We start from the raw sequence: 19529 nt of genomic DNA on the forward strand, positions 1-19529 counted from the left end.
AATTCTAGATTAGGTACTGTGGTCACACCAAGCAAACCAAGGTTCCCAAGAGAGGCATAGCTGTTGGAACAGGAGGACAGCAAAGAGAATCTGAGGTCTCCCCATGTGGAAAGACTTAAACATTAAATAAATAATAATATGCTTTTCCTCCAGTGGGTCTCATTCCTCTCACAACCTCTTCCCATGAGTTGCAGACTTCTTGTTTTCTTTCCCTAAGGTTTTTCACTTCTTTTTTTTCCTCCCTTGAGAGCTCATGTAGTCACTGTGTCCTTTGTTTCAGGGATTTGTTATTGAACTATCTCTACATCCTATTTCTGCTTGAAACTTTCTGAAAACAAACTGTGCATTCCAGTCTGCTGGCTAGATTGATGAGTGCTCAGTGATCTTAGGGCTTGTTTGTTTTTTTTTATCTATCATGCACTGACAGTGAATGTTCCTGGTAGGGATTTGTGCTTTCTTTGCTGTAGGTGTACGACTCATATTCATCAGAGGTGCTTAGGGAACCCAAAGTAGTATTTCATAGATGATAAAAATTTACTGCTGAAAAAATGAATTGACATTAGAGAATATTGCCCCCAAAATTCAATATTAATCTAGAAGAGGGTTGTGTTCAGCTTCTTGGATACTGCCAGGTATGGACCAGATGCCCTTTGAATTTGAGGAGTCTGACTGAAGTCTTTTCCCCTTGCATCTCATCTACTGTTTCTGTCCATTAATAGCTGTCGAGGAGCACGGGAGGCAGTATCAGACAGGAAGGGTTCTTCCTAAGGGCCTATCTCTGGACTCCACAGTTTTGTTAGAGGTGAGAAGCAGAGTTGTGTTGAGGAAAGGCCAAACATTTCTTTAGATGTAGTTCTGACAGTCATTCGTTCAATCATATGTGATCCCCCCCCCATGCCCAGATGAAAAGATTTTTGGCTGTTTGTTTACCACAGTGGTCGCTTCAGTTTTGCTCCTTCTTCAGGTTTCCAGGATACAGCTTGGGCTGGGTTAGGGAAAAGTAGGAAAGTGATTTATCCAGAAGGGGAAGTTGCCAAGGGAAAGTGGAAGTTCCCCCGAGGGATTTCATGAACTGCTCTGCTCTGGATGGAATTTTTCCAGTATGTTTGTGGGAAAATCCCACATGCTAGATGCTTTAGAAACTGCACTGCTTGATGTGGGCAGGTTTGCTTTGTAGTCATGGTTTATTTGAAATTCCAAAACTGTAATTATAGTTTATCTTTTCTGTTATATACTCATTCACTCCCATCAGTTAGCATGGTAACATGAACTGCTTTGATATCAATCAGAAACTTGCTTGTATCCTGTCACTGAAAATCTGTAACTTCTGGGCATAGGTTTTGTTGCCAGACTTTCCATCTAGATTGCTCCATGGCTGCTTTCCCATAGTTCGTAAGGAGCATTTTTTTGATTAAGAAAAGGCAGATGTGCTGAGGTTCTCTCTTTCCAGAAGGGGAAGATAGCTTTGCTTTTTTACAGAAGTCCTTGAAGGTTGCTGTGCTCCATTTTCACCTTCTTTTTAGCAGAAGACCTTAGAATGTAAAGGCATTCATGCTTTGGTATAGTATTAACCTTCTCTTATGACAGCAGTCCTCTAGGTGCCTGGCTGCAGCACTGAACTCCTGACAGCAATAAATAAAGACTGGTTTTGCTTATTTTTTTGCTTACCATTTTCAGAGCAAGGTAATTTGTGACAAAAGATGATCATTTTTTTTATGCAGTGCTTCACATTCACCATTCTAGTCTTCTCTTTTCTTCATCTAGCTTTAAGAGATTAGCATTGCCACAATATGTCTGTGCAGATCACTTTATATCTACAGTCCAGGCATGGGAATCAAAGGTACTGGAGAGCTTGCTAGGTAAGACCTGCTGGAGATATTTAGCAGGAAGGGGTGCACACTAGAGGGCTCATACTTTAGGGAGCTGCTGCTACAGCTGTGCATGCTGTATATGATCCAGGAGCAATAGGAGTTTTGTTCTTGGAGCGCAATAAATGTTCCTTCTGTGATTCTGACACACAGATGGTCTCAGTACAGGGGGCAGGAGCCAGACTTTTGCCACAAGCTGGCAAAAAACAAAGTACTTGTGGATGATAGTTGTATATAGCTTTATTTTTCAAAGTAATTTGATTTTTTTTTCTCTCCTTCATAAACATAAAGACACCATTGATATTTAAATATTCTATTTATTTCTTAGATATCATCAACAATCTTAGTAGTTAGTCTTTAGTCTTTAAGTTTGGAGAAGACTATCTAGATTAGACTACCTTCTAGTCCAACCATCCACCTATCACCACCATACCCACTAAACAGTGTTCCTAAGCAAAATTGCCCATTCTTGGGATGGTGTCATCACTTAGGCTGTATTCCTGTAACAATGGCTACAGGCAGTAGCTTAACCCTGGGCAGAGAGAAGACAGATTTTGGAGAGCACAGCATCTTTCTGAGGCTTTCTTGCTAGTCATGGAACTACAGTGCCTGGGGATATAATTTCTTTGGATTGATGTGGGATAACTAATGCAGGCAGGCAGCAGGACACAACTCTGAGGTCTGCAGGAAAGTATTCAACATGCCAGGATATGGAAAAAAGTATTAGATAAACTCTGTGAGGCGATCAAGCAGCCTTGTGTTAGCATGGGAACAATGCCAGGAAGCTGTTTGTCTTTCAGTTAAGAAAACAGTAGTTCTCAAAATAATCTACCCAGAACACTATAAAATTGTTTAAAAATGGAATCCTTCAGGATCTTGGCTGTTCGCAGTGACCTTCTCTGTGAACCATGCAGCCAGAGCTCCTGTGCCTTGCAGGGAGACAGTATTAAAAACCAATGAATAATTCACCAACCCCATGCCATTGGGGCTGGATTAGTCCCTGCTGTGGTGGAACATCTGTGAACAAAGAGGTCTGGCTCTCTGTCTGGTGGACAATGGGAATTTCTCTCCTGGAACTTAGAAGAATCGGGCTTTTGTCCAATTGGCCCTGACCTGTTACAGTTCCAGATCCCTGCACAAGGAGTTAGTTAGTGAGCCTGTGAACTGTTTCGGGCTCTATAAATTCTGTCTCAGCCCCTTCCAGGTCAGTTGGTATTGCATTTTTTCATGTTTTCCTCCCCTTGTCTTGAATCTTACTAGAATTATGAGTTTTGCATGCAAAAGAGAACAGAAAATAACACTGATTTAGGCAATATTCATTGTCAATTGGCAGTTAGTAGTACGCTTTCCCATTGATCTTCTTGGGCTTTGCCATTGACCAAAGATGTGGGACTATTTTAAGATCAGTAAAAGCATTACTGCTTTGCATAAAGATTACTGTGCTTGATAGAGCATACATTTGTTACAGTAGAAGCTACAGCATGCAGTTGGGCACACTGGATACATTTTTTTTTTTGGTCTATTTTTCTGTGTCTGAACATGCAGTGAGGAATAGGCTGCCCAGAGAAGCTGTAGTGCCCCATCCTTGGAGATGCTCAAGGCCAGGTTGGATGGGGCAGCCTGAGCTGGTGGGGAGCAGCCCTGCCCATTGCAGGTGTTGGGGTGGGTGGGCTTTATGTTTAAATACTGCTCAGGGAAATGGAAGGGAACATTCCTTTGCTGGTAGTTTGTAGGAGCATTTTCACTGTTCTGGCAGCAGCAGTAGTGGAGCACCTTGAGAAGGCTGGAGCAATTTCCCTATCCAACTTGTACATACCCAGTCCTCCCCATGACTTGGTCTCCTGCCCAAGTACTCCTCTTCCTGCTGTTGCACCTGCTCTGGGGATGACTTTTCTTACTACTTTTCTGAAGTCTGAAAGTTCAGTATGCTCTCCAAGTTTCATCTTGAGCCATTTATTTTTGTTAAGATCTTTGCAAAGAAATGGTCTGAAAAATATCAGAAATCTGCACGCAGTTATCAGCAAGGAAGACTTTGGTGGGTTGGCATGGCATATGCACTGCAATAAGAAGGGTGTTAAAACACAGCATAGCACCACAGCTCCTACGCGCCATGGTCCAACATGTTCCCTGCATCCTGCCACGTGACCTGTGCAAACTTTTGACACACCTTGAAAAGCAAACATTTAAAAGTTCTGGTGGGACATTTGCACTTGAGTTACATGGGAGAAGGTTCAAAGTAATTTAATAAGAGAAAATGCTGCCACCTCATCCAATCCTCTTTCAGATTAATATTATCAGAAAGAACCAGCTGCTGTTAGATTGTTTTGCTTATCTTTATATCACAGAATTATCTGTAAATGGTCTGTATTCCTGTTGCAGCTGTGTGTCTTGAGCATTGTGAGTACTGATACCATTTTTGCAAGCGGGCAGTTGTTTGTTTTTTTTTCTGCAGCCTACGTCTTCCTTTTTGGCAAAATTATTTTTGGGGGTATATTTTTTTCTCTAGATACTTGGAATAATAAAGAGATGTTTACTTTATAGAGGTGAGGTGCGTCATAAAGGCACTTGGATAGTTAGAAAGTTTAAAATGTGTGCAGTTTTAAACCCATGGAAATTGTCCAGCAGGCGGGTAAGCATTAGATATATTGGTACGTGGTAATGAAGAATGCGTAAAAACAAGGAATATCACCTCCTTGGCCAGTGCCTGAGTCTCCATAGCCTGGAATTTGACAATCGGTCCAGGCCAAATTAAAAAACAACAGCTGTAATATCAGCCCAACTTTTTTTGTTGTTTTTGTTCATACTTAGTTTTATATATTCATTTGTTAACACCTTTGTGTCAGAAAAAAAAAAAATATAGTAAGTTAGGGGCCAAAAGTTTGACTAAGTGATTTGGGAATTCTGTGTTCTTGATTAATGTGGATAGACTTTTTTGGTGTTTCTGTTACTTATGTTGCTTATAATCTTGTTTTAGGGAAAGTCACGTCAATTCACGGGTCTTAACCCTCCAACATGGAATCCCTTTGTGTATCTGGATTACAATAACTTCTGGAGGACCATGGACAAGATGGGAAAAGAGGTAGGCTTTGTTAATTCTACCTGTATACTGTAGTGCCTATGTCATCATAAGAAAGTCTGTTTAGTTTGTATTTTTCTTCTCTGGCAGACTTTTTATTGCTTCTTTAATATACATATTAAACAAACAACAACAACAACAAAAAAAGCAATAACTCATCAGGAAAGAAATCTAGATTAGCTAGAAGCAAGAAGCTATGGCAGGGCTTTCTCACCAAGAAGGTAGAAAAAGATTTGATTGTCTACAAGATCTGAAAAAAATGTATGTACTTTCAATGTATGTACTTAATGTTTGTACTTTCTCATGTCAGGAAAAAGCACTACACAAAATGGGGGATGAGAATTACAGCTGGAGGTCTTCCCATGAACAAAAAAGTATCCCTTGGAGAGTCATACTGTTTTTCAAATGTTTACTAGCTGCTTTATGGTCTAGTTACAATCCAGGGGCCCTGCCATACAAAAAGCTACAAGCATAGTGTGTATTTGAACAGTTATGACAGTCAGGTAAATTCCCCAGTGACTGGAATAAAGGCATCACATCCATTTTTAAAAAGGGTAGAAAGGACCACCCAGGGAACTACCGAACTGTCAGCCTCACCTTTGTGCTGAGGAAAGTCATAGAAACAGGTCCTTCTGGAAACTGTGCTAAGGAATAGAAGAGTGGGAGGTGACACAAGACAGCCATCATGGCTTCACCAAGGGCAGACCTGCTTGACCAACCAGGAGACCTTCTATGATTGGTGTAACTGCATCAGTGGACAAGGGAGAAGTCACTGATGTCGTTTGTCTGGACTTGAGTAAGGTCTGACACAGTACCCCTCAAATCTTTCTCTTTAATTATAAATATAAAGATTTGATGGGTGTTCAATGAACAAGGAACTGATTGTGAGATTATACCCAGAGAGTGGTGGTTGATAGATCATTGTCCAGATGGAGACAAATGGTGTCCCTTGGGGTTAAGTACTGGGACCAGCGCTTTTTAGTATCTTCATCAATGATATTGACACTGGGATTGAGTGCACCCTCAGTAAGTTTGTGGATGATGCCAAACTGTAGAGAAGAGAAGGCTCCAGAGAGACCTGATAGAGACCTTTCTATATCTAAAAGAAAAAGGAAGGGGACAAACTCTTTGGCAGAGGTTTTTGCAATAAGACAAGGGAAAAAGGTTTCAAAGCAAAAGGGAGAAGATTTAGACAGGATATAAGAAAAAAGTGTTTTGTGGTAAGGGTTAGTAAAGCACTGGCACAGGTTGCACAAAGATGTGGTGGATGTCCTGTCCCTGGAGACATTCAAGATGAAGCCGGATGGGGCTCTGAGCAAACTGATTGAGCTGTTGGTGTCACTGTTCATTGCAGGGGAGTGTTACCATCTGGACTTTAAGGGTCCCTTCCTATTTAAAAAGTTCTGTGATTCTATGAAGTTACTGCTGTTACAGCAAAGTTCATTTGGTGTATGAGATTTAGCACAATCAAATTTGTACACTATACTATACATCTTTTTGTAAAAGAATATGTATTTTTAAAATATTAAAATGTACAACAGTATACTCAAATGTCATGGATTATCAATAGGAATGTAACTGTGTGAACATCATTTAATAGTAGTATCTAGATAATTTTTATCTGTAGTTAACAGAGAGACATAAGGGCCGTCAGATATCTGTTTTATAACTCAGTGAACCTCTAACTGAAGAAGGAATTTTTTCGGTTTACTTTTAGAGGAAACCAAGACAACTAAATTAGAATGCACACCTCACTTCTAGATCTCTAAAGGCCAGGTGAGTCCCAACATAAGGATATAATTCATTAGTCAAAGTCAGACTTAGTTCTCATGGTACAATTCTTACTCAAGGGTATGAATTATAAAAACTACTCCATTCAGTGCACTTTCAAACTTATAGCCATGTACAGAGAACAAAAACAAATCTTAGAATCAGTGTATCAGTCAGCTTTGTGCCACAAACTAGCTATGACCTGGCAATGATATAGTACTGAGTTATTTCTTGAATAATTTGCTTCTGTCTTTAGATTCCTCCTGAAGCACCATGGGATGCTCCACATGCTGAAAAGTGGGACAAAATGACCATGAAAGAGCTGATAAATAAGATTTGTTGGACCAAGTAAGTAACTCTTCATTTTGAAATCAAGCCATAGAATGACAGTGGGTCCCTAGCAAATTCTGGGGTACAGCTGCACAAAGCTTACTTGTGAAGGACCTGCTCGTGTTTTCTTTGACTTCAGATGGGACACAATCAAATCTCTGGTGGGCTGTGCACCCATGGGATAAGGGGGTAGCGAAAGCCTTCGGGAATTGAAAGGACAGATTAAACCTAAGAAGTTAAGAGTGTCTCAAGCAGATGAAACATGATTCATACCAACAAAGGCAAGGATGGTAGTATAAGACAGTGACCATGTAGAAAAAGAAAGGTAATATGGACAGTACATTGAATGCATTAACAGTTCACACTGCTTTAACACACTGTAGCTCAGGTAGAACAAGATAAATGTTTGTTCCTTTTTATTCAGTACTATGGAGGAAATTAAAATGATGTGGGTTTTTTCTTTGTCTGACAAAAAAAGGGGACTGGAAAAATAGGACTGACTCAAAGAGATATGAAACTTACCAGGTATTTGGAGGAAGTCTTTGTAGAGGAGTTGAGAAGTGTTACCATATGATGTGAAGCCTTGTAGAAAAATTCCTGTGGTCTTCAGTGCAGTTAGTGGTTCAGATATAGGGAACTGACAGAGAAAATGAGATATGATAAAACAGTAGCTATTTAAACAAGTCTTTTGAAGAGCTTTTGGGAAGTTAAGGGTATGCCATCCACAAAGGATAAAGAATTGCTAGTCATTTGAGTTGGCTAAGCATTATAATCAACATGCATTTTTATTATTTTAGTGTCCTTGAGCTCTAATCACAGACCAGATATTTAGAGTAAGATGCTATGTGAACACAACAGAAATACATGGTATTTCGCCATAAGTGCTTACAGTTTAGTCTGAGAGATAGAGATAGCAGGTGTATACACAGGCAATGAGAGAGCAGGAGACATTTGAGATGAGACTGATCTTTGTGTTGTACTGTTGTTAGGCACTGGATGAGGATGTGTGGATGACAGGGTATAGTACACAGTGCTTGTGTTGGCTGGCAGATACGATTAAAGATGTTAGAGGAACTCAAGGTTTTCTTTTTCAGACCCAGACATAGGAATGACAACGTGATCTTTTTACCATGTTTCCACTTAACTCAGCTGGAGAACGTACCTTTCTTTGTCTTTAGGAAAAACAAAGTGTAAATAACTCCACTTTGTACACATGAATGAAGGTCACTGGCAGGCATAGAAATGGAACCAGAAAAGGTGAAGAAGTTTGCCCAGCCCAGTGGCAGACTAGGAGCTGAGGAATGATGCCCTATGACTGTTGGCTATGATCTCTCCTACTTAGTTATGATGTGTGTCTGCTTTAGCCCTTGGAAGGAAACAAGGTCTTGTTGCCTTTCACCTCCCTTGCTGGTTTGTGCCTAAGCTGGGCCAGGAGCACTGTCTTTGTCCCAGCTGGTCTGTTGCCACACTTGTCCATCTCTCTGCCCATTGCAAAGCACCATCCTTCTGCTCCAAGGAGCTGCTGTCCTTGAGCATCAGCCAGCTCTGTTGGGTTCCTTTGCCCTACAGGGTAGTTTCCCATGGGATCCTGCCAATTGAGTCTTTGAGGAAGCTATAATCTGCCCTTCCAAAGTCCAGGGTTGTAATTCTGCTGTTTATCTTACTCCTTCTAAGGTCTTAGACTCCACACTCTCATGCTTACTGCAGCTAAGGGTACCTTTCACCTTTGCCTCATCCAACAGGTCTTCCTTGTCTGTGAGTAGCAGGTCCAACAGAGTAACTCCCTAGTTTGTAGGATCATGACCCAAGTTGATATATTGCTTAGAAAATGTGCAGTGCATTTTATATGTCTATGAAGGACAATATTGTATGAATAGAAAAAGGAACAATGTTCACTATGAAATAACAGCTGGAAATACTCTTTTCTCCCCATCCTTTTCAATTAATTCTCTTTATTAGGCAAAGAAAAACATGCTTATGCTAGCACCTGTATCCCTGCATGCTTTGCTGGCCCTATGCTACTCTGTACTACTCTCCTGCCTTGCATTCAGTATTTTTTATTTGTTTAACTGTGCTCTGTTTACTTTTTCTTGCTGACTGTGGTTTAGCACTGTGCCTGCAGCTTCCCGACCAAAACTTTCCATTTGAAATTATTTCACAGTGTTAAATCTTACTTTTGCTGCATGTGATACAAGATACGGTGATTTCGATTTTTTTTTTTTTTCTTGCTCTCTGATGCATTGTAGTTTTCTTTACAATAAATTTCATGAGCTGTTTCTCTGCAAAGTCAGTCCCTTTGAGCCATCCTTTCTGTTTCAAGTGCACTGGTTCTTCCTCGTCTTGTTTTTACTGTTCCTGTTAGTCAGGAAGTCAGCGAAGTATAAGCAGAACTGGGTTTATAGTGATCTCTGTGGGAAAGTGCTCCTCTGCAAGGTTGTTTCTACTTTCACTGGCTTTGTGATGCTGCAGTGTTAATGGATGTGCACAGTGGGAACACATTGAAAAACATCTTTTAGATCTTCAAGACAAAACAGATTTTTTTTTTTTTTAATAGTTAAAAACTTATTGCCCTAACGAGAAAAGCTCTTTAAGCTCTTTTACAGCATTGTCATGACAAGCATTCTCTGTATAACTTTGGTCAAGATTGTAACATAAGAATAATCCATCATGTGTCTCAGGTCAGCATCTACTGATCCTGGAGACTCTCTTCACATTTCTCAGGTTACAGCATTTTGTATATCAGTGCTTTCAGAATGGTTACAGAGGGCTCTTGCATGCAGGATGTGTTAATATCTCTGCTTATAGACTAGAGGTGACTGGACTTCATGTCCATGGAAATTGGGTTGTAAAAGTTTATAAGTTATTTATTGGGTTTCTTTGAGCTACTTACAGTGTTTAACTCTTGGTCTCACAAAAGCAGCGTGCAGCACAGTTGTGTGGAAGATGGGGAGTGTCTTGGTAGTGTGTCTAGTTGAGGTCCTGAGGGCCAATCAGGCCTTAGAAACAATGAGCAGCCTGTGGAGGAGAAATGCAGAAGATTTTCACTTACAAGTTACCAAATGCATTGTACTTTTGAGAAAAAATATATGTTTTGATGGAAGGAATGATGAGTGGAAAACTAATTAAGAAATATCTGAGGTAAAATCAGTGGAATTTCAAATTGCATGGGTAAATGTTTTGGGAGAAAGGGAAGGAGATCTTGATATAGCCACTGAGGCCAGTCAGCCTCACCTCCATCTCTGCAAAGATGATGGTACAACTTGTTCTGGATGCCATATCCAAGCAATTGAAAAAGAAGAAGATTATCAGGAGTGGTCAACATGGATTCACCAAGGGCAAATCATGCTTGACCAACCCGATAGCCTTCCATGATTTTATCACTGGCTGGGTAGATGCAGGATGAGCAGTGAATGTTGTGTACCTTGACTTCAGCAAGGTGTTTGGCACTGTCTCCCACAACATCTTTGTCAGAAAATGTAGAAGATGTGGGATAAATGAGTGGATGGTGATGTGGATTGAGAACTGGCTGACTGACAGAGCTCAGAGCATGGTCATCAGTAGTGCAGAGTCTGGTTGGAGGCCGGTAACTAGTGGTGTTCTCCAGGGGTTGGTGCTGGGTCTGGTCTTGTTCAATATCTTCATCAGCAACCTGGATGATGGGATAGAGTCCACCCTCAGCAAGTTTGCTCAGGATACAAAACTGAGAGGAGTAGCTGACACGCCTGAAGGCTGTACTGCTATTCAACAAGATCTGTACAGACCGGAGAGTTGGGCAGGGAGGAAGCTGATGAGGTTTAACAAAAGCAAGTGTAGAGTCTTGCACCTGAGAAGAAATAACCACGTGCATCAGTACAGGTTAGGGGATGACCTGTTGGAGCGGAGCTCTGCAGACAAGGAGCTGGATGTCCTGGTGAGCAACAGGTTGGCCATGAGCCAGCAGTGTGCCCTTGTGGCCAAGAAGGCCAGTGGTATCCTGGACTGCATTAAAAATAGTTTGGCCAGCAGATCGAGGGAGATGATCCTCCCCCTCTACTCTGCCCTGGTGAGGCTACGTATAGATTACTGTGTCCAGTTCTGGGCTCCCCAGTTCAAAAAAGACAGGGATCTCCTAGAAGAAGTCCAGTGGAGGGACGCAAAGATTATAAAGGGTCCAGAGAATCTCCTGTATGAGGAAAGGCTGAGTAACCTGGGTCTGTTCAGCCTTGAGAAAAGAAGACTGAGAGGGGATCTGATAAAAGTTTATAAGTATCTAAAGGAAGGCTGGGGGCAAATGGATGAGGCCAGGCTTTTCTCAGTGGTGTATAGCAATAGGACAAGGACTGATGGCCTAAAACTTGAACATAAGAAGCTCCGTACTAACATGTGAAGAACTTCTTTACGGTAAGGGTGACAGAGCACTGAAACAGGTTACCCAGAGAGGTTGTGGACTCTCCTTCTGTGGAGATATTTAATACATGTCTGGATGTGTACCTGTGTGACCTATTGTATGGAACCTGCTTTAGCAGGGTAGGGGGTTGGACTCAGTGATCTCTTGATGTCCCTTCCAAGCCCTACAATTCTGTGATTCTGTGAAACAATCAAGCTGCAGGCTAAAAATGAGACACGTACAAACCATTTTTTTATTTTTTTTACTGTAGGTAGGATAGCAACCCTTCTCAATAAGTAATAATGAAAGCCACTGGTATGTCACATTTGTTCACTACCTGTTTCTGCTGCTGTGTTTCATGCAGAGCTGTTAAAGACTTTGCCACACTCTTTGTGAATGTCAACGTCACGTCTGAGCCTCATGAAGTCTCTGCTCTCTGGTTCCTGTGGTATGTGAGGCAGTGTGGTGGCACATCCAGGATATTCTCTGTCACCAATGGGGGCCAGGTACAAAATGTCTTGTGTTCTTTCCCCCTTTAAACCATAAAGAACAAGTGGAGTGTTGTATCTGTCAAACTGTGCAGTTAATGTAAGGAGGACAAAAGTTTATGTGGCAGTTATTTTCTCATAGGGCTGAATGGCCCTCTCTGCTCTGTGCAATGAGAATTTTTGTTAGCAAGGCTTTGGGATAAACTGGGACAATTTAATTAATTCTTCCTTCCTGCATTCAGTTCATCGCGGTCCTTTTGTTACAGTGTTGTTGCTTTTCTTTTTCTGACAATTTGTTTTCCATGGGATACTAATCGCATTTGAATGTTTGTCAAGCGTTCAAAGCAAGTGTGCTTCTTTATTTTTTGTGAAAGTCTCTATTGACAAGAATTGGAAGCAGCTTGTAAAACCTTCTCAAGACAGCTTACACAGCAGCATGTTTTGTTGAGTTCCTTGAAACTGTTTTTCACCTTAGTCCTGTCAGGCTTCAGAACCTCATGTTTTTCATGTGGCTGGTCTTGATGAAGTTTCAGAAAAGGGAAAAGGGAATCTTTCAAAATAATTGGGATATGGTATGTTAACACCCTTTGCTAGCCTACTTCAGTTAACACTGCTTCAGAAGATACATGCAGTATTTCAAACTTAAGTGACCAATTGCAAAAGTGGAGAGAGAGACACCTTTCCAAATAGTAAAGGCAGGAAAACATAGAAAGAAGTCCCAATCAATGTCTGTCCATTGAGGTGAGAATAGACAACTATTGGGAAGGAAATAAACAAGGCTAATGCTGTCCTCAAATAGGAGCGAGAGTCTTCCTGCCTAGGGGCCTTTCAGCTATAGTTGCTGTTCCACATCAGCAAGTACTAGATTCTGTGATAAGAATTAAAAGCAAGATGAATTCCAGGACACTCCCAGATAGACAAGACATGGAGAGAGAAATACAAAACTGAAAATAGTGTTTTGTGTTCCCCGTGCCTGGATCTATAAAGCTGTCTAAGTTTCTACCTGCCTTCCCTCATCCTGATCAAAATCAGCTGAGCAGCACCAATGAGTGTTTCTGACTTAACAGCTGAGTCTTATAAAAATAACCTTCCTGCCAGTACCTGTATCCAGCAGGTGAAAGTGAGCTGCTTGATATAACTATAGTGACTAAAATATGATAAACAAAGGTCAGTGATTCCTCTGGAACTCTACATGGACATCACAAAAACAAATGTGTTACAAATTGTGCTGTGTCTTCCCAGGCATGGATAAAACTGATTACATTCCACACTCATGGCCTAATTCGGTTCAAGATCTGTCTTGCTCCTGCATTTGTAAATACTTCAGCTGTACAGATGCAAGCTGGTAGTTTTGTCACACTTAAGGGTTATGATAGCACAGTGACAGGCAAAATACTAAAAACCTCTTTAAAATTAAGTGATTTGTTTAGAGTAGGTAAATTACCTCTTTCATCTTTGTTCTGTTGGCTTCATGAGCCTCTGAACTGGCTAGTTGGGAAATACATTGCAAAAATGCTTTTCATATCATTCTCCATTGAGTTCGAGCTTAGGAATTAGCTCTTCTGAAAGTATGCGTATTTGATCTGCAGTTTCTTCATTATGAACAGAAGTCCTTTTCAATGTCATTGTGACTAATGATGGTGGATTTTTGTTTTGTTGTATTTTTCTTCCTTTTTTTTTCTTTCTTTTTTTCTTTTAGGAGAGGAAGTTTGTTGGGGGTTCTGGTCAGATATCAGAGAAAATAATGGAGCGCCTCAAAGGCAGAGTTAAACTGGAGAGCCCTGTGGTCTGTATTGATCAGACAGGTGATAATGTCATTGTGGAGACTCTAAACCATGAGACATATGAGGTAATTTGATCAGAATAAAGTAGAGTATGCATTTAGTGGGGGAATACATCTGCTGTAGCTCTTAGCCAGATGTAATCAGGAAGTACTCATTTGTGAGTGTCTATTCCTCAGACTGTCCTGACAGACAATCTGTGAAACCTGCTTTATAGATTTATTTATGGCTCAGCCAGTCTTGGTGTTTCGCAAATTGGTTATTAGTCTGCCTTGTCTGTCTTAACGTTTTCTAGATTATACGATTTTACATTTTAAACATTGAGACTATTTCAAATGAAGAAAAATAAGGGTCCTGTTTGTATCTAAGCTTGTGGTTTGCAGGAAAAAGGAAAAAAAAAAAAAAAAAAAAAAAGAAAAGAAGAGAAAAAGAAAAAGAAAAGAACGAGACATTTCATACCTATTTAGTAAGATTTGAAAGATCAGCTGGTCACAAATTAGACAAGACCAGAACTCAGCCCCCTCACGCAGTGATGTGCTGTCAGTGTAATGATGACATGCAGTGCTACATACAGATCCAAGCCTGTGTGTAGTGATTCAGTGTCATCCTGAGCCTTGAAGCAGAGCATCCTTCATCACTCTGCTCAGAGAAAGAACTGTGGGAAGGATGGAGCATGTTCAGGAAGGCTGAATTCAGCATTGCTGTTGCTTATCCTGAAGTAGTATCCTGTGAATATGCACAGAAACGATGATGATTATTTTTTTAACAGCCTGTAATTTGAATGAATGTGGATCATATTTCCTTGGGAGGTGTTAAAGGTGCTTTTAACTCTGCTTGTCCCATTCCCAAACTTGTATTCTGCCAGATTTCGTCTCTGGTCCTGTAGTGTTCAGAAATAGGTCAAGAATCACCTACTCACAAAACAATGTATTTTTCCCTACATTCTTTTCCCCAAATGAGATAATTCTTCATGCCACTTGGAAACACCTGCATGGGAGAACCAAGTAGTAATGCCAGGTGTGGGAAAGTTGTTAACAATGGGTAAGAGCATCTTTCAAATCAGAGAACAGATTCACAGAAGGTTTTGGGTTGGAAGGGACCTCACAGCCCACCCATCCCAATCCCTGCCATGGGCAGGGCTGCCCCCCACCAGCTCAGGCTGCCCAGGGCCCCATCCAACCTGGCCTTGAGCGCCTCCAGGGATGGGGCACCACAGCTTCTCTGGGCAGTGTGTTGCAATGCATGTGTCCTGCAGGACAACCTCAATAAGAGGCAGTGTCTTGTTTCTACTGACTGTGTTTTACCTTTCAGGGCAAGTATGTAATCTCTGCTATCCCTCCCATCCTGACGACAAAGATCCACTTCAAACCAGAACTACCACCAAAGAGAAACCAGTTAATTCAGCGTTTGCCTATGGGATCTGTCATAAAATGCATGATGTACTACAAGGAAGCCTTCTGGATGAAGAAGGGTATGTGAGGAAGGTGAAGGAATTGGGATCTCAGTGCTCTGCTGATTTTGAAGGTCTGCTGTCTGTCAGGGAATAAATCCAAGGGGGGATTAAATGTGCAAACCCCCCAAACTAAATACACGGAGAAACAAAAGGTGAAGCTCTTTGGGAAGGAGAGCTATTCTTCTAAGCTTAGGTATACACTTCATCTTAAAGCAGACTTCAAACCCAAGCAGGGTCCCGAATATCTGAGCTGTCAGCTGATGACTGATAGAAGCCAGATTTCACAGTGAACTAAAGCTGAAAGCTGCTGGGCCACCTGCAGCACATGGAAACAGGCCCTGCAATAGGAAGTTCTTGCTGGGATAGAGTTAGGGCCACCAGAGAGAATTTACAGCAAATGACAATGAGAGCTTTAGGTGTCAGCAAGGCCCTTCCTTTGTTTTCAGCCTCTGTTCTAAAGACTTGATATCTCAGAGGAATGGAAAAAGTAGGTTACCTTTTCATTCAACTTGAGACATATTCTTCCCAGTATTGCAACTTCATGTGTTTCTCAGCTTTAACTGTTAATAAATGATCATGTAATCCGTTACCATTTCCAGAACCATTTATATGGACATATTAGTTTCATAGAATCATAAATTGGCTTCTGTTGGAAGAGACCTTAAAGATCCTCTAATTCCAGCCCCTCTGTTTCCATTTCCTGCATAATGATACCAAGAGTTGCACTGGTCAAGAATGTTTTTTCAATTGAAAGAATATAATTTTGCATGTTTCAAGACATAAACCAGCAACTGAATATAATTAAAAAGAAATGTAAGCAGGTTTATACATTGCCATCTATACAGCATTTTTTGCATGTTCATCTGAAACATGTCAGTCGGAATGGGGATGTGATACTTGATTAGATTGCCCACATTTCTCCCACATTACTGTTACTGAACTCCATTCCCAACAGCCTTATCAACAAAATCAATACAGAGTGCAAATTTGTGCCTACGGTGACCAGATGGTCCGTTACCAGATGTAATTACAGTGGGATTTCTTGCTGCTCTTGTTTTGACTGGGGTTGCTCCTGGAATGAACCATCACAGTTCTTGCTAGACACATTTTTTTTAATGCTTGCTGTGCCCAATTTAGAAAGCCAAAGGGACCTACAGCAAGCCATAAAAATTCCACATATGACTTTTACAAGTCTGTGTACAAAATTTCCCAGAGTCAGGTGGAAAAGATAAAACTGTTGTAAGAATGCTTCAGACTTGTAGATCTTATTGGTGGCTGAGGAACTACTGTACAGTTCTTTTACTGATAGTTTTCCTTGTTCACTGCTGTCACTTTTGGTGATCATCATCGAGTCTCTCTGACAATCATTTTGCTTTCTATTCTCCCCTTAGGTTGCTGTGCTTCTCTCTTCATTGACGATGAAGAATGTCCAATTGGAATTACATTGGATGACACGAAACCCGATGGATCTTTTCCTGCCATTATGGGGTTAGGAGCTTCTAGCACATGCATATTTCTTGTTTTTATGAGGGAGCCAGAGAAGGAGGAAAAGATGGGAATGAGATTCATATCAGTGGTTCCCACTTCCACAGCATTCATAGACAGAGTACTTCCTACATCTCCCTTGTGCCTCTCTAGCCTATATAAGCTTTTATGTGTGGGAAAAAAATAAAAAAATCCTGCTACAAATATCCCCTACAGAGACGGTTGTGGGGAAAGGGATGCTGAATTAATCTTTGCTCATTTTAAGCAATCAATGTTTTGCAGTTGAGTAGATTTAGAAAAATATCCTAGTTTTGTGAGGTTGTATTCTGCTTGTCTTGGACCTTGTATTTAGCACCTGGGCCAAAATGAAAACACAATTGTTCAAGACATCATCGTTTGCCTCCTTTCCCCATCAGGCTGAGGAGGGATGAAGGGCATCAGCTTGTGGTTAAGTTCTACCGCAGCTGTTCAGTGAGGAAATTAGCATTCTGAAGAAGCTGCCAAATAGAGGAGCTGTAGTTTGGACAAACAGATGAGAAAATATGTAGCAGCATTTATTGGCTTTTAAAAGAAGGTTAAGCTAATATGAACAAACCATTTTTACGAATATTTCCACTGTAATCTGAGGAGAAACTTCCCCCCCCCTGCCCCTGCCCAAAAAGCTGATATAAATGTCAGGCAACTAAATGTGAAGTATTTGGCAAGACAGCTTGCCAGTTCTACAGAACTGCACGTGTTTATTGGCATATTCAAAGCTTAACAATTTCTGCCCTGAGAGCAATAAACCTCCTCCAGACCTCAAAAGGCAAATGATTTCATTCTTTCTTCTTGTGGACTTCTCCATACAACTTTGGTGTTGAAATCTACTTCATCCCCTGTGTATCTCCGCTGAAGTCAGATAAACTAATCACCAAATCTGTTTCTTTCAAGCTGAGAAAATATCGGGACCAGTTCTTACAAGATTGGCCATGATTCTGTCAGAGCAGCAGGCACTTATCAGTGCCAGTCAGCAGGGGCAGTGGTATGGCAAACTGCCTGTAAGGCATCGAAATCGCAAGAAAACTCAGTCTCAGACTTCTTGGATGAGACCTAGGTGTAAGAAAGGAGCTGGTTTGTCAAATACTGTCATTTCTGCTCAGTTTGTGGATAACTTTGCTCTCCTGAATCAGTGGCAATGAAGAGCTCATTCCAGAGGAGGAGAATGAGGCCAGTGCTGGCAGCTTTGGAAACATGCCTACAATTTTCAGCTTTCTCAGCTGGTAGCTGCCAGGCAGTCCTTTCTGCATGCCCCCTGGGAACATTTGCCCTCCATTCAATTAACTCCGCGGGGTATCCCACACAGGTCTTTCACCTCTGTGACCTGTAATTACTAGGTGATGTCATACAGTGAAAAGCTCTCAAGACCATTACATACCATTAGAATGCTTGACCCATCTTTTTTTAGAGTCATTTCAAGCAAGAGCTTACAAATCAGCTGGAGCGCTGACACTGTGATATTTATATGCCGTATTTTTCTTTTTCAGTTTCATCCTTACCAGAAAGTCTGTTAAACTGGCCAGTCTCAGTAAGGAGGAGAGGTAAGAGTTCAGAAACAGTAAATACTTCAGATATGGAATACTTCTTGGGGGTACTTCATTGCTCCCTTCCAGTACTTGAAGGAAGCTTACAAGCAGGAAGTCGGGGGGGACAACTTTTTACACCATCTGGTAGTGATAGGAAGAGGGGGAATGGCTTTAGACTAAAGGAGGGGAGAGTTGGGCTAGATGTTGAGGAAATTCTTTCCCCAGAAAGCGGTGAGGCGCTGGCACAGCTACCCAGAGAAGCTGTGGTGTCCCATCCCTGGAGGCGCTCAAGGCCAAGTTGGATGGGGCCCTGGGCAGCCTGAGCTGCTGGGGGCAGCCCTGCCTGCAGCTGGTGTTAGGGTGGGTGGGCTATAAGGTCCTCTCCAGCTCAAACCACCATGTAATTCTATAATATGATTCTATAATGCTTCTCCACAGAAGTGCATGTGGTTTGTGTGTGCATGTGTCCATACACACATGATCAGTGCAACTGCCAGTGCTGGAAGCTGAGGTAAAGGTTTAGCTTTTAGGTCTAGACAGTAACAGTGTTATCATCCAATTGTGGATATTTCTCAGTTTCCACATCTTGCTCCTCCATGTTTCTCAGACTGCATCCCCACAGAGTATTGTTTCGGATAAATGGAGCTCTGATGTACAAAGTTTTGCTTATCCTTCACGTTTAGCTTGTGAGCCAAAAGTTTTAAACCTCCATGCTTACAACAGTATGGCTTCCTCATTAGTCACTGAAGTGAACACAGTATGTTCTAAATGTGATTTTAGTATACATACAAGTGAAAGAGGAATTCTGCTTAGGAATGTGAGTAGCACTCTCCAGCTCATATTTTGTTCTCAGCTATAGTAAATCTGGAAGGATTTCATTGATTTATGTTACATCTCTTCTAGTCTTACACCAGTGAACACGAGAACGAATTGTCTCTGCATCCTAGAATAACTGTACCAAGATTTATTTTTTAGAGTTCTTTGCCAAAACTTGCCTTCATTTTCCATTCCAGGGTCCACTTTGGATGTCACATTTATGCATCAACATTTGAATATGCACACTAGGATAAGAACTAGAAATAAGACTAAAAATCAAAGCAAAACCCGGCTTCCTTTCCAATGTATTGCAATGTGTACAATTTTTTTTTAATAACAAAAGCAATAGCTGAGAGCTTTTTATCCTCCCCCCCTTCCCTTCTTTAATTCCCAAATGCTTTTATTTTCATATAGGAGGAAGAAAATCTGTGAGTCATATGCCAAGGCAATGCAGATGGAAGAGGCTTTACATGTAAGAAACTAATACCCATTTTCACCTCTGTTGTAATGTTGCTATTTTGTTCTGGAGGATGA

General features: G+C 41.2%; 1 protein-coding gene across 1 annotated transcript in view; it reads left to right on the forward strand.

The window, feature by feature from the left end:
• LOC140265006 (amine oxidase [flavin-containing] A-like) overlaps positions 1-19485 on the forward strand; it is a 38615-nt gene extending 19130 nt beyond the window's left edge. The window contains exons 4-11 of the mRNA XM_072360886.1: positions 4843-4947; positions 6971-7062; positions 11775-11916; positions 13598-13747; positions 14991-15150; positions 16524-16620; positions 18141-18194; positions 19410-19485. Coding sequence (XP_072216987.1) covers positions 4843-4947; positions 6971-7062; positions 11775-11916; positions 13598-13747; positions 14991-15150; positions 16524-16620; positions 18141-18194; positions 19410-19479 — 870 coding nt within the window. The 3' untranslated portion in view covers positions 19480-19485. The remainder of the gene's footprint in view (positions 1-4842; positions 4948-6970; positions 7063-11774; positions 11917-13597; positions 13748-14990; positions 15151-16523; positions 16621-18140; positions 18195-19409) is intronic.
• Positions 19486-19529: the final 44 nt, after the last annotated feature.

This window comes from Excalfactoria chinensis, unplaced genomic scaffold (genome assembly GCF_039878825.1).
Source record: "Excalfactoria chinensis isolate bCotChi1 unplaced genomic scaffold, bCotChi1.hap2 Scaffold_385, whole genome shotgun sequence".
NCBI classification, from domain to species: Eukaryota; Metazoa; Chordata; class Aves; order Galliformes; family Phasianidae; genus Excalfactoria; species Excalfactoria chinensis.